The sequence below is a fragment of the Rattus norvegicus genome, chromosome 10 (assembly GCF_021556685.1).
Source record: "Rattus norvegicus strain SHRSP/BbbUtx chromosome 10, alternate assembly SHRSP_T2T, whole genome shotgun sequence".
Taxonomy (NCBI): domain Eukaryota; kingdom Metazoa; phylum Chordata; class Mammalia; order Rodentia; family Muridae; genus Rattus; species Rattus norvegicus.
In genome coordinates, this window is record NC_141543.1 from 95,602,087 (window position 1) to 95,624,457 (window position 22,371).

Below are 22,371 nucleotides of genomic sequence, written 5' to 3' on the forward strand. Positions count from 1 at the left end.
GGCTTAGTTATTAAAACATGTTTGTCAGCACCTCAACCCTAAAGAGCACTGGATGCTCGATTCTGTTCCAAATATCCATAAGGCAGTTCACAACTGGGTGTAAACTCTAGTTCTAGAGTTCTTCCTATGACCTCTTCTGACTTTCTCAAACACTGAATCCATGTGGTACGCAGACATACAAGCAGGGAAAGCATTCATATACATAAAATAAAGCTTCTGAGTGACACTGGCTGAGTTCTGAGGCTGTTTTGAGGACCACTTAGGAGAATAACTGTGATACAGACTAAAATTTGAAATGACTGTTGTTATTTTCACTCTTAACCTGAGTCAGCTCTCCAGCCACATTATTATGGGACTTTGATGATGACTTAAGAGTAAAAAGTTCAAATTAGGTTTTATCTATGTTTTTTGTTTAAAAAAAAAAAAAAACATCTGCTTTAATACTATAGAGATTAGTACCTAGAAGCAAAGTTTAGAATGCATAATTGCTCAAAATTTTTAATTCTGTAACCCGGGGATGGTGTATGCCTACTGTGTATAATATGGGTGGCTCTGGGAGCAGAAAGAAGAACAGAAGGAAAATAAAAGACGCAGCAACACCCACTCCTAGGTCACTAACAACACAGTCTTACTAACGTGAATCAACATCTCTACTCACTAGCAACACAGCTATTTTCTTAACTAACAATGACTCAGCACCTTCTGACGTACAAGTATACCGTAAAATAGTAACCTGGCCAGATAGACCACAAAAAAAGTTAATCTTTTCAGAGCAGGGCTGGGATACAGTTGAGATGGGCTCATCTCCGAACATCAGGTAGCATATAAGGAAATGGCACCTGTTGACAAGTTTAAGTCCGAGCTCAATATTAAGAATTCCTAAAAATTCACAGTACTTCAAGATCATTAACTACTACTTCATCTTTATAAAACTAGAAGGTGCACACAGCTATTAAAGTAACAATGGTTTTCTTTAGAAGACTTAACTTCAAGTGTAAAACTATCTTAAAGTAAAAAAGTGTTTTTTTCTTGTTTTCTGAACTAAAACTCCCTTTACATCACCAACTGTAAATGTATACAAAGTGAAGCGCATATGTTTAATCCCAATAGAGGTCTTGACATAACGAACAATCACATTTAGGTGTGGAGGTAGATCTGGAAAGAGATGTTGATTAGATCACTAGTGGGCACACCACTGAAGATAATGACTGCCCCCTTCTCCAGCACCGTCAATAGTTCTTTTTTATTTTTATTTTTTTGGTTCTTTTTTCTCCAGAGCTGGGGACCCAACCCAGGGCCTTGCGCTTCCTAGGCAAGCGCTCTATCACTGAGCTAAATCCCCAACCCCTCCGTCAGTAGTTCTTGATGGAGGATTAGGGCCCACAAATTCACACCTGGTAGCTGAGAAGTCAGAAGAGGGTGTTGGGTTCCCTGAAACTAGAGTTACTGATAGTTGTGACCCACCACGTGGGTGCTGGGAACTGAACCCAGGTCTTCTGCAATATAGAAAGTGCTCTTAAGCACTGTCTCTCCAGCATTTCAACCTTCTATTCTATCACAACCAATTTGTTAATGCAGTATCTGCAAATGCTAGTAAATTCCTCAATTTTTTGTCTAGAGTTTGAAAAGGGGCTCTGGGAAGATGGCTCAGTCAGTAAAGCACTTTCCAAGGAAGTATAACAATCTCAGAATCCCCAGTACATGCAAAAAGCTAGGCACAGCAGAGCTTACGCCTGTAACATGAGGGAGGAGACTGGAGGCCTGTGGGTCTTGTTAGCCAAACTTCCTACCTAATCACCATGCTCCAACCTCAGTGAAATAAGGAAGAGAAACAATGGAAAAAGACATCATCATCAACCTCTAGCCTCCAATGTGCGTAACATGTAGATGTATACACACATACATAAACAGTTTCTTTAAAGAACTTTGAAAAGAGCTAAACGGCACATCCTAAAGAATGTTTTTGTGCCTTGTTAAAACGTTGCCCTTGTCTTAGGAGTTAATGAGCAGCTATTCAGCTTTTATTTTCATCTATACAGTAATTTTATACATTTTTTAATTTAAAAAAGAAAGTCTAGAGGGAAAGCTCTGGAGAGAGGATCAAGGCCAGACTGGTCTACAGAAAGTTCCAGGCCAGCCAGGAGAGATCTTATCAAGAATTTAAAAAAGTATACAGGATCAAGGTAAACTAGCTTTAGAACCCTTTCTGTTGTGAACTAGATATCAAACAAGACTTTCCAGGTAGCACACATCTGTAATCTCAGCAGTGAAGGGGCCAAAGCAGAACTCTGAATTCAGAGTCATTGTAACTACTACAGTGAACCCCTATAAAGAAAAATAGGACAATTCAAAACAAAAATCTCTCCACCTCCATCTAAAATGTGTCTAAGAAAATGTAAACTCTAAGTCAAATAAGCAACAGATATAACATTCACATTAATTTTCCTTTTCATTTATTCCTTTGTTCTCTATTCTACAAACTTAAAGAGATATCAGTATCTGATGTGCTTCACAAAACCTCTCAGAAAGCACTCATTATTGTGAGATTTGGCTGTAAAAAGCATGAGGATAAATGCATCATTAACCACAGGATTCTGACACTTTCTCCACAGCATATTTGAACAGCTTTTAGTTTTCAAAATCATTCGATCCTCTATGAACACCATAGAAAACAAAGTAAGCTGTCAAACCACCATATCATGTGTACTTTGAACAGGGAAGACATTTTCAATTATCAGGTGTGGCACTGGCAGGAGTGGTGCTTTAATCACAGCCCTTGAGAGGCATAGGCAAGTGGATCTCTTGTCAGTTCCAGGGCAACCTTCTACACAGTGAGTTCCAGGATAGCCAAGGCTGAGGAGAGATCCTGTCTAAAAATAAAGTAAATAAATAAATAAAGCAAATAAATAAATAAAAATTAAAATGTGGCATAGCTTAATCTAAGTCATAAAGTGACTAAATGCACACAAAATGTTACCCAGAGTCCTTTTCTCTCCATTGAACAATGCCAAGTAGAAAAATCTCTTCCGCAAGAATTTTACAGTATTTTATGATTTTATTAAAATATCCAATGAACTAAGAAATGTGTTACATCATTCTGCCTCTTCCCAACTGTCTCAAAATAAATAAAAACCACACAGAATTCTAAAAAGGCACTGAGAGAAGGGCATAAATCAATATCCTTTAAAAAATTCTTGGGGTTGGGGATTTAGCTCAGTGGTAGAGCGCTTGCCTAGGAAGCGCAAGGCCCTGGGTTCGGTCCCCAGCTCCGAAAAAAAGAACCCAAAAAAAAAAAAAAAAAAAAATTCTTATGTGTATGGGTGCTTTATCTGAATGTATAAATGTGTATGTGCCATGTTTGTCTGGTGCCCAAGAAGATTTTAAAAAGGCACTGGAGTTACAGATGGTTGTGAGTCACTATGTGGGTAAGGAGAATTTAACCCAGATCCTTGGCAAGAGCAACAAAAGGCTCTTAACCACTTAAGTCATCTCTCTAGTTTCACCAGGACAAGTGAGTTTTGTCACATTTCACGGACTAGAATTAAAATACATCTATAACCGCCACCTAACATAAGTTAATGTTGTCAATTTGACAGGATATGGAAATCACCTAGGAGAGACGGCACATCTTGGAAAAATGATCTTGGTTAGGTTAAGTGAGGTGGGAAGACAAAGAAAAAGCAAACAAAGACAGAAGAGACGAGTATAAACATCCACTGCTCCTCTGCTGCCTGAACGTGGCTACAATGCGGCTGACTACCTCAATCCCCTGCTGCCAGGACTTCCTACCCATTACAGACTGTTCCCTCAAACTACAAACCGAAAGGAACTCTTCTTCCCTTAAATTGCTTGTCAGTTTTTTTTAAAAAACACAAAGAGAAAAGTACCTAATATACCTAATCATCTGTCTAAAACACCCAACAATAAATAAATGGAAAAAATACTGCATGACTGTGTTCCAATATAGATCTATTTACCAAAACAAATAAAAACTAGCCTTGGGTGGCTACATTTACACTGCAGAACTAATTTTGTTAACTAAACCAATACCAACCTTCTAAATTCTGACAAACCATGACCTTTAAATTTTTTAATTATACTATTTATTCCATGTTGGGAACATGTGCTATAGTGCATATCTCTCCTACCACAATGTTGGTCCCAAGGATTGAATCAAGCAAGTCATCGGGTTTGGCAAGAAGTGCCTTTACCCACAAAGCCATCTTATCACCTCAACTAAATATTTTTGATCAAAAGTCCTTTTACTCACAAGGAAAGCTAAACACCAACACCCCCGTCCCTCCCCAATCCATTTACTCAGGGGCTTCCTTCACACGGGTCTTAACCTGCCATGGTTATCTCTTTTCTTCCACTCTACTGCACTGGCCTAGCTGTGAGCCAACAGCACCCTCTTGCCATTTTTGTGAAGAGGCTGTTTCTTCCTTCTACTGCCACCTCTTGCTTCCTCAACTCTCGATCTAGAACTCTATTACACCGATGCCCCAGCTTCTGCTTTTCCAAAAATCCCTCACAGCATATTAATTCTCGTTTGTGACAATGACTGCTTTGTAATTCATTACTTCAGAGACCTATGCAAATGTCTTAGTTTTCTTTAGGTTATGGAAAGAATCCAAGTCATTTATATTTCCCAAAATACTTTATACCCAACAACAAAGTGTTTTGTTTTGTTTTTTTCAAAAACAAGTTTCTAAAATTAAAATACTTTAACAGCATGACACTGTTTTGACAAATTATGGCTTAAAAAATTAGTCTCAACTGTCAGGCAGTGGCAGCACATGCTTTAATTCAAGCACCCAGGAGGCAGAAGCAGGTAAATCTCTGAGTTTGAGGCCAACCTTTTCTGAGTGAGTTCCAGGACATCCAGGGCTACCCAAAGTAACTTGGGAGTGGGAGAGAGAGATGGGGAGATGCAGTCTTAAGAGCACTGGTTGCTCTATAAGAGGACCTGGGTTCAATTCCCAGCACCCAAACAAAGCAATGTCTTAAACATCTGTAATTCCAGTTTTAAATCTGTAGCTTTCTTCTGGTCTCTCTAGGCATTATACACACGATAGCCACACGTTCCTGCAAGCAAAATACTATAAAAAGATAAAAAATTTAAAAGGGGGTTAGTGGTGGAAAGATGGTAAGAACACTGGCTGCTCCTCCAGAGGACCTGGTTCAAAACCCAGCACCCACATGGCAGCTCACAACTGTCTGTAACTCCAATTCCAGGAGATCTGACACTGTCACATACATGTAGGCAAAACACCACTGCACATAAATCATAAAAGAAACTCCTTTCAACTCTCTTCTACCTACCCATATGCATCACGGCATTCACGAGCACCCACACAAAATAAATGAATAAATGTAAATAAAGTAAAATTTAAATTAACATTAATCCTATTACTCAAGGAGAGCAAGTTTTAATAAAAAAAAAAAAAAATCCAGATTTAAATCCTGATCCTTCCTCTATTGTTGAATTTGTTTCTTCCTCCTTTTGTAAAATTGACCAAGACTATGAATTCTTTTTTTGGTGTGGGGGTTGGGAGGCGGGATGGTTGGTGTGGGGGTTGTTGTCATTTTTCCAGACAGGGTTTCTGTATGTATCCTTGGCTGTCTTGGAACTTGCTCTGAAGACCAGACTGGCCTGGAAGTCAGAGATCTGCCTGCCCGTGTCTCTGAGTGCCACCACTGCCCGGCAGGACTCTGAATCCCTATTTTGACAACAAAACAAAAACTTCTGTGTTCAGCATTATGAATGCAAAAAAAGAAATGCTGAGCAATATAAACACATGCCCATGTTTGATTAATAGAATTTACAGTGCCAGAATTATCTGAAAAGATGAACACTAAATATTATTCCTAAATTATTTCAAATGTGAAGGTAACATTTAATTCTAAGCAATGATAGTCTATCAAATTAAAATACCAAGGGTACCAGACACACACAGAGCTCTCTATCACCCATTCTAACAGAGTTTCCCAAGAAATTACTTTTGTCTTTGGAGAGAGTTTTGCTTTGCTTTTTTTGTTTTGTTTTTGTTTTGAGACAGGGTTTCTTTGTGTAACCACCCTGGCTGTCCTGGAGCTATATAGAACACTATGTAGAACAGTCCAGCCTCAAACTCAGATCTACCTGCCTCTGCCTCCTAAAAACTGGGATCAAAGTCATACACCACCACCAACTGACTGAAAGTGGAATTTCTAACCAGACAGAGCAACCTACTCAATATATTCTATATGGCTAACTGGTTATTCATGGAGGACGAGGAAATTTAAATTAAAATCTTGCTTCAAAGTCTTAAGACAAAAAGCCTAAAAACCTAAAGATAGAAGGTAAACCAAGTCAAAGTCACCATTCTTCAACAAAAAAGCCCTTCCTTCTGGATAATTCATCTTTAGCTTTCCCTCTTTGCCACCACCTTCCCTATTTCCATCAGTATTCTGTCAGTTTTCTAAGAACCAAAGTTCAGTCATGATAATAAGTATGTTTAATCAAGGAATGATAACCGACTCTTAATGCTAATATCTTTAACAGGGAAGCCACCTGATGTGTCTCTTAATTTTCTTATCTATAAATGACAATTTTATTTTTGCTCCCAATCTCAACTCTAAAATTCTCTAGGATATCAATCTCACACATCTCTTCCATCCCACCTCCACCACTCCAATGTAAAACCTTTATCCGTAGCAAAGTTACCACATTAGCCTCTCTGCCACCTTATACTACTTTTGGTGCCGCACTATCAGAGAGCCACCAACTTATCCAACTTACAACAGTAATAAATGAGTCCATTATGAACACCTACATCATTTAACACTTACCTGGCTCCTTACCACTCGGGATAAAACTCAAATATGCTAGCCTGATAATCAAAAATAACATCACTCTAGCCTACCTTCCAACCTCATTTTCTACTTTCTTGAAGTTTTTATCTTTGGCAAACAAATCTTTTTTGCTATTTTAATTTAGAGACTTTATTAGTTTCTATAATAAAATGTACTTAGGTAAAACCATACATATTTAATACCACATACACATAGAAAATATTGTCCATACTATGTAAATTCTTACAGGACAGAGCGGCACACAATTAATCCTAGGATGGTCTACAGAGTTCTAGGAGAGCCAGGGCTCCATGTAGCATCTCAAAAAACAAAACAGCAACAACACACCATATAAAAAGCCCTTAACATGTACCTAGTGCCCAGCACACAATGTCTATCCAATGCTTCCTTTCCTAATACTATGTTGGAGGTGATAAAAACTAATAAAAGTCAAAAAGACAAGAACCAAACTTTCCATTATTGCATGTTTTCATCATTCCTTACTTCCCAAAGTGTTTCCTTGCCCATTGAAAGCAAAGTTACTATGGATTAACTGCTGCTGAAAAGCCAGTCTCCAAGTAATTGAGTCCATTGAAAGTTATTAAAATTATTTAGCCTTTTGCTTAGAAAATGCCGAACTACTCTTCTGGAATGGCCTAAGGGACATTGTGACTAACTTTAGGATGACACATTTAGATTACCCATTAAGATAATTATGATAACCCCTCTAAACCTTGTTGAAGGACTTACCTACTACTGAAGGGATTGGACTTGAACTTATGTAGCATTTTAAAAGCCATCCTGCAAGGTAATATAAAAGCAGGCCCATGCCTTACTCTTCCATAAATTCATCAGTCATTTTCCATGAGTGAACTTAAGAGATATTTGCAGACGTGGTGGTATAATCATAAGAGGGGGAGTTGAGGCAAAAGATTAGGAGGAGTTCAAGATCATCCTTAGCCACATAATCACTTGAAGGCTAACATGTCCTATATCTAAGATACTGACTAAAAATATTTTTTAAGAAAGAAAAAACAGAGCTGGCTGTAAGGATAGCACACCCATTTAATCCAAGCACTTGAAGGAAGAAGTAGGCAGATTTTTGGGATTCTGAAGCAGCCTGATCTACAAAGTAAATTTCAGACCAACTCGAGTTTATGATACCATCTCAAAAAATGAATAAGAGACATTTGATTCACTAATACTCTAACATTATGTATTTAGAGCAAACCACAGAAAATTATATAATCTAAGACTGCTTTAGACATTTATGGAAGTAAGCCCTCATACTTAATAAAATGTAAAACTACAGAGAAAGCTCAGTGGTTAGGAGTATGTGTTGCTATTCCAGAACTCAAATTCAATTCCCAGCACCTACAAGGCAGCTCACAGACATCAGTAACACCAGCCACCCTCTTCTGACCTCCATATGTGTGGTACAGATATATGTCCAGGGAAAACACACATTCATATAAATAAAAAAGTACATAAAAACTATAGGGCCAGGTAAGGTGGCACACACCTTTAGTTCCCATTCCAGCTACAGCGATACTCTAAAAATCAAAACAAAATGCAAATACACACACACAAGGAAATATCCAACAAGAGAAAAAAATACACACTTCATCATTGGGACTGCACACTTGCCTTAAAATTTTCTAAGTCACATTGTGTCTCTCAACTCTAGAATACAATGCACTTTCTGACAGGTTATCATCTCAACAAAGTCTGAAGTATTCTTTTTACATGGAGAACAATCGCTGACTATACTAAACAAATTTCTACAAATACAAAATTAGCCTTTCTACTTACCCTTACAAGTCAAATTACTTCCTTGAATGCCTGAATGTATTTGCATATGAATTTCATATGCACACAGGCAGAAACAGATGAATCTTAAGTTTCATTCTGTTTTTATCTTACATAGGCCTGTCCTCCCGGCTTTCTGAATAAGGATCTTGCAAAGTCCATTGTGTACAGGATGTGCTGAAAGAATACTTCTTGGGAAGGAAAGAACATCTCCTGGGAGAGTTGTCAGTTTAAAGACTGACTGGACAGCTGTATCAACCCTGGACTGGGAGAAGGACACCAAGCTTTTTCACCCCCAGGCTAAAAATTTATAAAAGGCAAATGAGTCAATAAAGGAGTCAACTATGCATACATCTAAAAGCAATGCATGTATGTGTTGGTAAGGCTGGATCAGACGGCTTTATATACCCTATTTGTTCTACATATATCAATTTTACAATGTCACAGTTTTTCACTTTATTTATTTTGGTACTAGGGAATCAAACTAAAGGCCTTAGATATGAAAACTTTAAAAAAAAAACTTTCTGGGAGAGGAAAAACTTTGTTTAAAATGAGGGTGGATCTGGTGTTGGTAACTCATACCTCTGATATTAGCAGAGACAGAAACTGAATTTTGAGGCCAGCGACTTAGAGAACTACATGGAAAAACCCTGTTGCAAAAATAAAAACAACAAAAGGTAGGGGGAGCGGAAGAGAGATAGCTCTGCAGTTAAAAAGTAGTGGTCACTGCTGTTACAAGTTCGGTCTCTAGAAACCACATCAGGCTGCTAATAACTGCCTGTAACTCCAGGTCCTGGAGATCCAAGTCTCTTTTTTTTCTCTGCAGGCATTGTATTCATATTCACAAACCCACACACATACAATTTTAAAGTATTAAAATATGTACTTATTAATAGATAAATATAAAACCAAAAGAAAACTTTTATTATTTTGCTTTTTGTTGAGAAGGGAAAGATAAATGATAGTTTCACTAGAGATTTTCCCCCAAAATCTTATCATTCCAACAAGCAACTTCACCGGTGAAAAGGACGTTCATCTGGTAACAATATTCTCACTGTACCCCACTACTCAGAAATTTCAATTCTGCAGGTGAACACACACCCACACAAAATAGTTACTATAAACACACACACTGAGCACCAGGCTTGCTGCCTCATAAAAAAACAAAACAAAACAAGGCTTACTCCAGCTCTGCCACTCACTCCCTTAGGCTCAGACTGACTTCCTACTTAAGATCTTGATTTAAGTGTTGAGAGTTAACCTGGCCCCTCAGCACACACAGCAGAGGGCAATTTCTGTCTAACAATAAAGACAGCCTTTTCCAGTCCAATAATCACAAAAGAAGTTAGCAGTAATAAAAAAAAAAAAAGGTTGTAATTTTAAGTGCTAAGATACTCAAGCCTAGAAAGCTAAATTCTTAACAGTGGCCAAGAGTTTCTTCCTCTATGCTACTCTCTTTAGGAATAATTTGACAAATGCTAAGAAAATAATCTCTATTTCATCTGTTTTTCTGATGCTTGAAAAAAAATTAAGTCAACAAAAATAAAACATCAGATGCTCATCATAAATATAACTGGCACTGAAGACCAACCAGGATCTTCTTCAATGTACCTTCATACCTTTCAAATGCTTGTAACTAACTAGATAGTAAGAAGAAACTTTCCTTTTTGAGACAGGGTCTCTGTCAGTGGTTTCTCAACCTGTGGGATGCAACACCTTTGGGGTTTGAACGACCCTTTCACAGGAGACACCCAAGACCATTGGAAAACACAGATATTTACACTAAGATTTATAACAGTAATAAATTTACAGTTATGAAGCAGCAACAAAAATAATTTTATGGTTGGGGGGGTCACCAGAACATGAGAAACTATGTTAAAGGGCTGTGGCATCAGCAAAGTTGAAAAACACTATTTCCACATAGTCCAGGCTGTCCTGGAAATCACTATGTAGAGTAAGCTGGTGTTGGACTCAGAAATCCACCTGCCTCTGATTTCTAAGTACTAGGATTAAAGAAAGGCCTTTGCCATCACACCCAGCTGAAAAAGATCATGAGTACCAAATGCTGGAGGAATATATTTTCATAAGCAGCAAGCACATGCCTGTAAAACATACATCAGCTCTAAGCACATGGAAGACTAAACAAGGAAATATAAACTACTATCTAAAAAGATCTTGGAGCCTGGGGCAGAGGTGTGGCTGAGTGATAGAACACTACCTAGGATTTATCTCCCCTCCTCTTACAGTCTATTTATCACCTCGACCTATTCTGCTTGGTCTCCAAAATGTTCTCTAGCCACCAGTCCTATACTTTCAACTGTCTTTCCAATGTGCACTGTGCCTGCCATCTGCCTGTATTGATTAACCTCGATAGACCAAAATCCCAACTTTCTCCAAAGATCTGCCTATCAAAATCTGAATTATTTGTGGTTCTAATATCCATTTTTTTTCCAATTCCACCTTCCTGCTAAAAATCTCTTCCTATATTATTTCTATCACCCAGTACTTAACTTACATTGTTATGTACTAGACACTAAGTTTCGCTTTGTCTCATGGTATTTTAGTCTCTACTCATAAGAATTCCTTCAAGTAAGGCTTAATTTATTCACCTGTGGAGTTCCACACATTTGCATTCAGAAAAAGTGTATGACGGCCCTAACTCAGTAAAAGTACTTTCTACATTTAGAGAATGAAAACCAGTCAAAAGATGCAGAAGCAGGTATCAGCTACATCTGCAGCAATTAAGAAATTCCCTTTACGGGGTTGGGGATTTAGCTCAGCAGTAGAGCGCTTGCCTAGCAAGCACAAGGCCCTGGGTTCGGTCCCCAGCTCCGGGAAAAAAAAGAAATTCCCTTTACCTAAGTTCCTTCAGAATCCCACAAGCAGCATACCTGCTACCTATTCAGAAATAAAAAGGGGATCACATAGATCATAGAAAAGGAAAAGGCATTAAATTTAAGATGTTGAGTAACCCAAATAACCAAGAAAGTCAGTAACTTCAATGGACTATTCTTCTGAGTAGTCACATTTAGTCCCATAGCCAGCATACGTGTGTGTTGTTGTTCAGTGCTTTGAGAATTTGTACAATGTTTTTTTGCTCATATTCACCATTAGCACCTCTACCAAACAGAGAATTTATCAGATGACAATTACTACCCCTGGCTGAATTTTCTTCCTACCCTGTTGCTGTGGAAATGTAAGAATAGGAAAGTAACAAAACAGTCGGACTGCCACTCTTGGCAGCAGCATCCCTGCATCTTTAATTTAAAGAAGGAAATATAATATACAGCATTTCAGCACCCTAAAAACAACAACAACAAAAAAGCAAAGTCTACAAAACTTTAGAAATCCACTCTATTACAGAGGAAGTTCCTTTATAATCAAGAGCATCCAAAATTCAAAAAAGTGTTTTACTGTCACTGAGGTGTACAACATCAAGTTTATTGCAGGTAACTGATTTAAAATAGGCTTTACGAGCAAATAAAATACAAGGCAGCATAAACTAAGCCCAAAACTAACACATAAAACAAGAACAGAAAAACAGCATGAATCCAAGAATGATCTTTGAAAGGATTACTCAACTGGCATTGTGTGCTTGTCTCTCGTACAGGTAGCCCTGTGTTTGTTTCCAGAATCGTGTAAGGAGTGGTAGCTATCTCCTGGTATATCAACACTCAGGGTAAAAGCAAAAGAGCCCTATTTCCATCACTGTGCCAAATAACTGTTTTCAGTACATTACAACCTCAACACATTAAGCATATAGATTCAGATGCCTGCTTTTAAATTTTGGAAACATAACAGAGTCTATGTAGCTCTGACTGGCTGGCCTGGAACTTACTCTGTAGACGAGGCTGGCCCTGAAATTTATACCACTGTATCTGGCAGAATGCCATTTTATTAAATAAACAAAGTTCACATCATTTACCATGTTTATATCTTTTATAACTTACTTGGTCTTTCTTCAAAGTTTCCTGTCAGATACATAGTATTATCCACGTGGATAATGTAAACAAACTAAACTTAAAATAGCAGGTAATTCACTGACTAAAAGCACAGCTGTCTGAACAATCAAACTCTCCAATAAAAATGAATCAGCTTTTTATTAGCATCAAGGACAAGTTGGTCTTTTAAATTTTTATTTATTTAGTGTATATGAATGCTGTATCTGCACATACACTTGCATGCCAGAAGAGGGCATCAGATCCCATTACAGATGGTTGTGAACCACCATGTGGTTGCAGGAAATTGAACTCAGACCTCTGAAGAGCAGCCAGCCCTTAAGGGCACGGTCATCTCTCCAGCCCCAAGAAAAACTGTTTTTAAGTATCTCTATAATTTAGCATTGTCTAGTAAGCCAGACTATACATCTCTAGCAAAAAGGGTAGATCTACTTTCCAATATCAAGCCCATTTTCCCAAATGTTTGTCCCTATTCTCACAAACCCAACAGATAAACAGCAAAAGTAAGCCCAGCTGGGAGGCAGAGGTAGGAAGTTTAAGGCCAGCTTGGTCTACAGAGTTCCAGAACCTCCAGGGCTACACAAGAAAACCTCATTATCCCCCCAGCCCACACCCCCCCAAAAAAGAAGAGTAAGAGCAAGAGCAGTGTGTCATCCTGAGATTATGTATTATTTTACAAAACTAACAGATTTAGAAAACAGTAAAACTTTATCCAAAATACGTAATTTGCTGAATTCCACAAAGAAAAGAAAAGGTTGACATAGTGGTACACACACAACTGTAATCCTCAGAAGACTGAGGCAGGATAATTCTGAGTTAAAGGCAGGCCTAAACTCCATATTAAGACTGGTATTGGGGTTGGGGATTTAGCTCAGTGTTAGAGCACTTGCCTAGCAAGCGCAAGGTCCTGGGTTCAGTCCCCAGCTCCGAAAAAAAGAAAAAGACTGGTATCATAAAGTAAGTACAAGAGCCAGGATTTGTCTCCCAGCAGACGGGCAGCAACTATAACTCGTCTGCAACACCAATTCCAGGAGGCCCCATACCCTCTTCTGACCCCCACAGGCACCAGGCACAAATATATACTTTTAATGATAGTTTTAAAACTAAAAAAGGGGGAAAAAAATCTAAAACAAAATAAAAAAAAATGATGAATCAGACTTTTAAAAATATATACTTGGGCATACGCACAGTTTAAAGGAAAGCATCAAGAAGTAAAAAGTGGGGGGGGGGAGTAAAAAGTGTATTCAATAAAAGGGCAATGTTTAAAATATTCTGAAGCATTTCTAATCAGTCCTTAGAATATGATACTATGAAATACATATTGCTCTTTGCCTGTCGTCTGGCACCAAACTTCGTTTTCAATGGTAGGTAGTTGAACTGATGGCTTCAGAGATAATTTCAAGATGAATGTTAGTCATTAAAGAGACTAAGGTGGGTTTAAACCATTGGATTTTTTCAGTCTTAAACCCAAAACAGAGATGAAAGGAAATAAAGATTATTACTAATGCAACTGAGGTAATATGATTTCAAACCTATATAACCTAAGTTCCTAATAAGCATAAAAAAGACAGAGTTTAGAAGATGTCTGGATGGTTGGACACATTAAAGTTCCTAGAAAGCAGAGTGTCTCTTCCTCATATCTCACCCACATAAATGTATTCATCTGTTTTCTCTGAAATATCTATATCATTTATAACAAAAACTGCTAAACATTAAGGCAGGCAAACCAAATATGAAAACCAAGCTATGGGAATATTAATTTATAGCCAAGTAATGAGAAGCACATATAAAACAATCTCGAGTTTCTAACTGGCATCTGAAGTGGTACTGGAGGGCAATCTTGAAGTCTCCCGAATGTGGGGGCTGGCACTGCTACCTATAAACGTGTCAGAATTAAAATGAAATTGTAAGACAACCTGCTGTTACCCACTAGAAATGACTGTTTGTTTAGAGGGAGAAACTGTTAAACTCTTCATAGTTGTGGATGTCTTCTCTATGCTGTTAAGAGTTGTTTTCCAACAGAAAGGAAATTTCATATTAAAATGACAGACAGGTATGCTGAAAGTTCAACAGAAAGCACTACAAATTTCAATCAATTTAACTAAATCAACACTTGTCCCTACATCCCAGAAACAACAAAATGTCAAGTTACACATTACAGTTTAAAATGTCCTGGAGTTTCAAAAGCAATCTATTCAGTTATTTTTTTTCTAGTTTCTTTTCACTACATCTTAAAAAGGAAAACTTTTAGCACACAGTAACAATACTATAGCGAAAATGCCTCCCATATCTCCACTTCAGCTATATGCTTTTACTTACCTAAAACTAGGAAAAGATTAGTGCAGCCTAGCTGTCAATATACAAGAATCATACTCTTTACAACATGGGGCTTTATTTAAATCTTGTCCCACATTTTTCAGGAATGACTGCATCATCATACGTTCTACTCACAGGGGCACATGGCACTGCTCAGGATCAGCTCGAGTCAGTTCTTCCTCTTCAATGTCAGACTCCCCTCCAGAGCTACTGTCTGTGACATCCGAATCAAACGCTTGCTCACTGCACCTCAGGTTGGCTATGCCACTAGCTGTAAATCTCTCCAATTCTTCTGAAATTGAATCACTTTTCAAAAAGTTGCTAAGTCCCTCTGAAGTGGCAGTCTCGCTGGCAGCTTTTCTCAAGGCAGCTTCAGCCTTTCGAGTCAACATCAACTGGCTCCTGGACCTTAAGGATTCCAAATTTGGCAGTTTACTCAATGTCTTCTCCAAAAATCCACCCAGTTGGTGCTGTAAATGTCTCTCCACCTGCTTGGCCTGCACAACCTGTAATCGCTTCTGTAACCTGCGGGCACGGATCTCAATATCAGCCTGCCGCCTCAGTAAAGCTGTTATCCTTGTGTCAGAGTCTAAAGCACTGAAGAGAATGGAAGACAGGGGAGACTTTTTGACTTCTAACTTCACACTTGTCAAGTTAGAGCAGGAGTCTGTACTGGGTGATAACCTGCTGCTTCCTTGAAGTGCCGGCTGTTCCATGGAGTTCACAGGAGATTTGTTTACAGTGCTATTATTGCTATAGAGAGTTGTGTGTTGTGTATCAAGGCTTCTATGTGGAAGAGTGCAATTGGTCATACCCCCCTTCAAGTTCCCAGAGTCAGATCCCCCCACCTCACCTCCTTGCAGAGATGATGAAGTGAGAGACCGTTTTCCCCCATTGAGGGAACTGGAATTGTCATGATCCGAATGTGTTGAACTTTTAGTCAATTTCTTAGCCAATCCATTTACAGGCGCTTGTGGCAGAGCTGTCTGACCACTTGTATTCATGGTTCTAAGATTTTCTAAGGAAAACTCCAAAACTGGCTGTCTCCCCAACAGCTCAGCTCGGAGTTCATAGGACTGAGATAAAAGAGGATGAGACTTAAGAACTGTCTGCTTGCTGAAAACGCCTTGCAATTTCAAAGACTCTTTTGAGGGAACAGATGTTACATCAGAGCAGAGATAAGATGCCACCAATGGCTGCAGCTTTCCCAAGTCTTCCTTGGTAGGATTATTGCGGAAGTCTAGACTGGGATCCTCCGCAGCAATGGCTTTTCTTTTGGTTCCGTTGGCAGAAATAAGAATATTGGCGTTGCCGTTATTTTCGGCACTGCCAGGGGACAAGGTGGAGGATGGGGGAGCCAGTTTGAACCGGATGTGGTGTGCTTCAGCTGCTGCGTCAGTGAGAGCGGGCGCCATCGCAGCCATTCAGCACAGAGAGACAGGAAGTCCAGCCTCTCCCAGTGCTGAGGCCAGCTCCACGGCCCCTTACTGCCTCCCCTGAGAACACACTGAAAGAGAAAAAAGGGAAGTCAGAAATACAAGCACATTTAAAAACAACCCACATTTTCAACAGAAGCACCACATGAGGCTATTGTCCAAACTTTGCCTCCAAAATAAGGAGAATAACTGTGAAGCCATTCTGGAACCTGGAGATATCTTTTACCTAGAAGGAGAGGAACACAATCCTTTACAAGAAAAGTAATTTTGCCCTTCATGTCAATTGTTAACTACAGACTGAATAGTGTCAAAACAGAAGTCTTATTTTGAAATAATCCCAAACAGTTATAATCACTTGTATTTAAAAGAAAACCTCTTTGCCTGGTGGTGGTGGTGGTGGTGGTGGTGGTGGTGGTGGTGGTGGTGGTGGTGGTGGTGGTGGTGGTGGTGGTGCAGCACACCTTTAATCCCAGCACTTGAGAGGCAGAGGAAGACTGATCTTTTCTGAGTTTGAGGTCAGCTTGGTCTACAGAGAGAATTTCAGGACAGCCAGGGCTACACAGAGAAAAATCTGTTGGGGAGGGAGGACTGGGGTAACACAACTCTAAATGTTATATTATTAGACTGAATATGGTCCTAAGATGAATACCCAGTCATAGAAGAAAAGAATTTTATTCTCATAAAAAAGTTTATGCGGAGTTATTTGTCTGCCCAGGAATCTAGTTCTCACCAGTTTCTTCCTTACAAATTTCTATTGTATCACTAGGCTAACTACACCACACTGTAACATCAACTTTCATTCAGCACATATCTCTTCTCCTGGGCTCTTTATTTTCAGAGTAAATCTGTTATCTTTAAGAGTCCAACATAACTCTCTCACTTCCCCCACACCAAAGCACTTCCAAGTAACATTTACCACTGCCTTTATACTTTTCACCTCTAGACTTTAGAACCTCCCCTATCACTCCAGGAGGGGTAACCAGTGTATAGTCAGCAGCCCTATCCTGACTTTTCCCTAACCGATAGGTAGTGTGGACTTCCCTGAAATTTTCTTTCATGATAGCCTTGCAACTATTCTATTCTCTTCTTCCTTGAGATCCTCCTAAAATAAAATGCTGGTCCTGCCCAAGATCTCTTCCATTTGCCTTCTCTTCAATTCACTTCCTTAGCAAAAACTACCAGCATGAGGACTACTAACTCAGAAAAAAAGGCAGAGAGAGGCATTAATCAGTGTTTTAATCCTCTAGCCCTTGAAACCTCAGAATTGACTTTCTTCTTCAAGATACTTTTTTCCTTTCTCATCCTGCCTCATTTTCTTAAACACTAACCCTAACCCATTAATGAAATACCTCAATTAACTGATTCTTCTTCATTCCTGATTCATCTATTTGGGTCTGGTAGTGGTGGTGGTTGTGGTAGTGCATGTACATGTGTGACAATCAGAGAATAACTTTTAGAAACTGGTTCTTTCCTTCCATAGTAGATTCTGGACATGGAATTCAGGTCTTCTGGCTTGCAAGCACTTTTACCTACTGAGCCATCTCACCAGCCTTCAGTGACCATTTTGAAGGTCAATGTTTTCACAGTAATACTAAAAAACATCATTTACCTTTAAAAAAAATTACAATTATTTTTGGATGGGAGTGTGTGTGCTTGTCATAGCACACATGTGGAAGTCAGAGGGCAATGTGTAGGATTTGGTTCTTTCCTTGTACCAATGTAGGACACAGCAATAGAATAAGGCCAGTAAGTGCCTTAAGCCCACTAAGCCATCTCTACGGGTCCTGCCCTTTACCCTTTAACATTTGCAATGAGGGTATAAAAACAAAGATAAGGAAAACTGCTGATCTTAGGACCAAAACAATAGCACCAAACAAATTTAGTCACAGTATTCCTCACTTTCAGCTTGAGCCTCTCAGATGGCCTAGCAAGTAAAGATGCCTCCTATCACATGACCATATGGGTTTAACCAATTCCTTCAAGTTGTTCTGATTTCAACACATGTAGCATAGCATGAGTCACAAAATTAATTATTAGTTGATTTTTAAAAGATATTCTTGATGAAATAGTAAAGATTACAGATTTTATTAATTGTACTAAGGACTCCTGCACATAGAAAGAAAAAAAAATGCCAAAACACTGGGATGTGGTGCTTATCAGACTTGCTTCTAGTTACAACTGCCATAAAACAACATCTCAATTCAAGACTCCTTTGTCTCTTACTATTTTTAAAGTGTATCTGCATTAAAAAAAAAAAAAAAAAGACTTCATAATGTGACTTGTAAAAGGAAGACAATCAAGATGTGGTGGCACAGATTAGTAATCCCAGCACTAAATAAATAGAAAAAGGAGGATCAGTAGTTCAAGGACAACCTCCATCACATAGAAAGTCTAAGCCCAGTCTGGGCTAGATAAAAACTTTCCTCAAAAACTAAAATTAATTTTTAAAAACTTTTTTATGAGTATGCAGGTTTTGCTGCATATATGTGCACCACGGGCTTGTCTATTCACAGAAGTAAGAACAGGATGTCAGATTCCCTGGCACTGGAGTTATAGATGGCAGCGAGGCACCATGAAGATGGCTGGGGAACCTAATCCACGTCTTCTGTAAGAATAACAAGTATTCTTTTTTTCGGAGCTGGGGACCGAACCCAGGGCCTTGTGGTTGCTAGGCAAGCGCTCTACCACTGAGCCAAATCCCCAACCCCAATAACAAGTATTCTTAACCATGGAGCTAACTATCCAGACACCAAAATTAGATTAAATTTTAAAAGTAAAACAAACTAAATGGCCAATAATTCATACAGCAATATATGCAATATAAAATTACATGGCATATCTATATTTACTATATAAAATGTTTTATTAAACAAAAAAAGTTATACAATGTAGAAGCTCCTTTTGTTTAATAAGGTAGGTAGTAAGAGTTTGCAATGTCCACACCATAGAAAGGTTATTACTTGTCAGTAAAGGAGAGAGAAGCAAAAAGGGAAAATGTTTTAAGAAACCCAAATACAAAGTAGAGCAGAACATTATAGTGCACTTCCTTTACTTTTTAAAAATTAAAACAAGCTCTCCCTATGTAGCACTGGTTGGCCTTGAACTCAGAGCTCTGCCTGCCTCTGCCTCTCAAATGCTGGGATTAAGGCCTTTACTATGCCCAGCAACCATAATACACTTTCTTAAATTCAACAAGAAGCAGAATGTCGATGAAAACAATCACAGCAACGTCATTCTTATAAATCCCTCAAAGCATCACTTAACAATCATTTAAAATCAGGGCTAGAGATGGCTCAGTGGTTAAGAGCATTGGCTGCTCTTCTTTCAGAGGTCCTAAGTTCAATTCCTAGCAACCACACAGTGGCTTACAATCATCTGTAATGGGATTTGATACCCTCTTCTGGCACAAAGGTATACATGCAGATAGAGCGTTCATATACATAAAATAAATCTTATCCAAAAATTAAAACTAAAAGACATTGCTGAGGTACTATTCAGGGTTCATTCCCAAAACCAATGAATGCAAAGGTGGAAGAGACAATCAATTCCACGAGACTGTACTCCCACATCCACACTGTGACATACATACAGAAATAACTTTTTTAAAGAGGAAAAAAGGACCACAAGTCCTCTAATAAGTAAAGCAAAGAAAGCTTGTCAAACTTGGGGCTAGAAAGCTGACTCATTGGTTCAGAGTGCTTGTTGCTCTTCCAGTGTTGATTCCTAGCACCACATCTCACAATCATCTAACTGTTAACTCCAGCTCCACGAGATCCAATACCCTATTCTGACCTCCGCACATACCAGTCATCCTTGTGAAGTACAGATACACATGTAGGCGAAAAATTCATAGTCAACTTTTTAAAACTTTAAGCTTATGATAAATCACCTTTCTGTAAAGAATTCTAGGCTTTAAAAGCTATAACCTTAATATGCATAACCAGGGCAATAAGTTTAGGGTTGAGATTATATTTTCCAATTTACTGATGGGGCTAAATAATACTCAAATTATATACACAGAATAAGTAATTCTAGTCTGATGGTGTTCATTTTTAGCTAATCTACTAGAATACAATCTGTCAAGAACAGATGGCTCAGCTGGGCATTATGATACATGCCTGTGACCCCACCATTTGGAAGGCAGAGGCAGAAAGATCTCTATTAAAGGCCAGCCAAGGCTACGTATGCAATGAAACCCTGACTCAGAAAAAAAGCAAAAACAAAACAAACAAAACAAAAAAACAAAACAACAGCAACAAAAAACTACGCAGTAGCTGCTGTCACAGGTTCATCTTGTGAATCAAGTTTGTAGAAACAAAAGGAAAGAATCACCAAATCAAGCTAGCTATATCAAATTAGCTATAGAAAAGTGGGCTGGGTAACAGTCTCTCAATTCCAAAGCAGTATTTTAGAGACAAAAAACAAAATGGTGAGTAGGCTCCAATCCTGACCACCTCAACTACTTGAGGCCACATGATCAAAGGAAAGAACATATTGTGGCCTACTTGTACGTACACACACACACACACACACACACACACACACACACACACACACACACACGGGGGGGGGAGGGAGAGGGAGGGGGAGAGAGAGGGAGAAAGAGAGGGAGTTTCAATAGAAAAAAAATTTTAGACACAACAACTCATCATACTAAATAACTTTTTCTATTAAAACATGTGGTGGTGGCACACACCTATAATCCCAGCACTTAGGAGGCAGAGGCAGGCAGGTCTCTGAATTCCAGGCCAGCCTTGTCTACGAAGAGTTCTAAGACAGTGAGGTCCATACAGAGAAATCCTGTCTCTAAAAATAAAGTAAACCAAAACAAGAAACTACAGATACATCATTCTGATGAATATAAGATTAGATAGTGCAACTATGTGACTTCTTTGTTGTGATTCTATTATTCTTAATTGTGATACAGTTTCAAGGGTAAACTCCTTAACATAAGTGGCACTTGGAAAACAAAAACATACCCACAGGGCAATTTTTCAACCACAGCATTGTTAACATCTTGGTTGGGAAATATTTATCATGGTGGGGAGCAAAGGGTAATACTGTATGTTGCAGAATATCTAAGGATCTCCAATTAGATAGATAGACAGACAGACAGACAGACAGACAGCAGTAGTGTCTTCTCTAAAAGAAAAATCAGGAAAGTCATGTGCAAAAAAACCCACAACTCCTTAAGACGTTTTAAAAGAAATGAGGATCTCTCCCCACTGCTCTTCTGAGTATTGTTAAGTCAGAACCTACATATGAACAGACACCTCACTTTCATTTCTTGTAACTCCCTAGTTGGCAACTCAGGTACACAAGGCTTACCTGTAAACATGTACCCTGAAAAAGAATATTAAAAAGAATAACCAAGTTGAAGGGTTAAGGCCATCTGGTTAGCCAATAAGTCAAGTATTATAATCAACCATACTTATACTGAAAACAAAAGCAAAAAGAAAAAAAAAAGAAAAAAGAAAAACTCCTACTGTCCCTAATGGGGTTTCTACTTAGTAGGGCTTTCTCACCATCATCTTATTGGGGGGTTGGAGTCGGGTAGATGACAAGGACACTTTTTAAGTGCAAGAAGGTTAAAAAAAAGTATAGACAAAATAAGTTTCAACTGAGCTATAAAAACAGTTAAAATTTCAGTATAAAAGACAACAATGGGGGCTGGGGATTTAGCTCAGTGGTAGAGCGCTTACCTAGGAAGCGCAAGGCCCTGGGTTCGGTCCCCAGCTCCGAAAAAAAAGAACCAAAAAAAAAAAAAAAAAAGAAAGACAACAATGAAGGACAGTGGTAATGCTCCTTTCTAGTTAGAGAAAATGGCTCTAGGAAACCACAGGACATACTAATACAGTTAATATAAAGGAAGAGTGTTCTTAAATATATACCATATTAATCAAAAAGGCAATTTTTTTTAAGGGTGGGAAGGTAGCTTGATGTGTGGTCATGAATGGCCAGCATTTACTCAGGCTTGGGACAACTGTGTATCATTAAGTTTCTATGGGACCAGAGCT

General features: G+C 38.6%; 1 protein-coding gene across 10 annotated transcripts in view; it reads right to left on the reverse strand.

Moving 5' to 3' along the window:
* Positions 1 to 22,371, reverse strand: part of Kansl1 (KAT8 regulatory NSL complex subunit 1) — a 130,791-nt gene that overhangs the window by 71,720 nt on the left and 36,700 nt on the right. For all 10 annotated transcript variants that reach the window (XM_087573233.1, XM_087573227.1, XM_087573230.1 and 7 more), the window contains 1 exon segment: positions 15,054 to 16,425. In XM_087573233.1, the coding sequence (XP_087429359.1) occupies positions 15,054 to 16,342 (1,289 nt within the window). In that variant the 5' untranslated portion in view covers positions 16,343 to 16,425.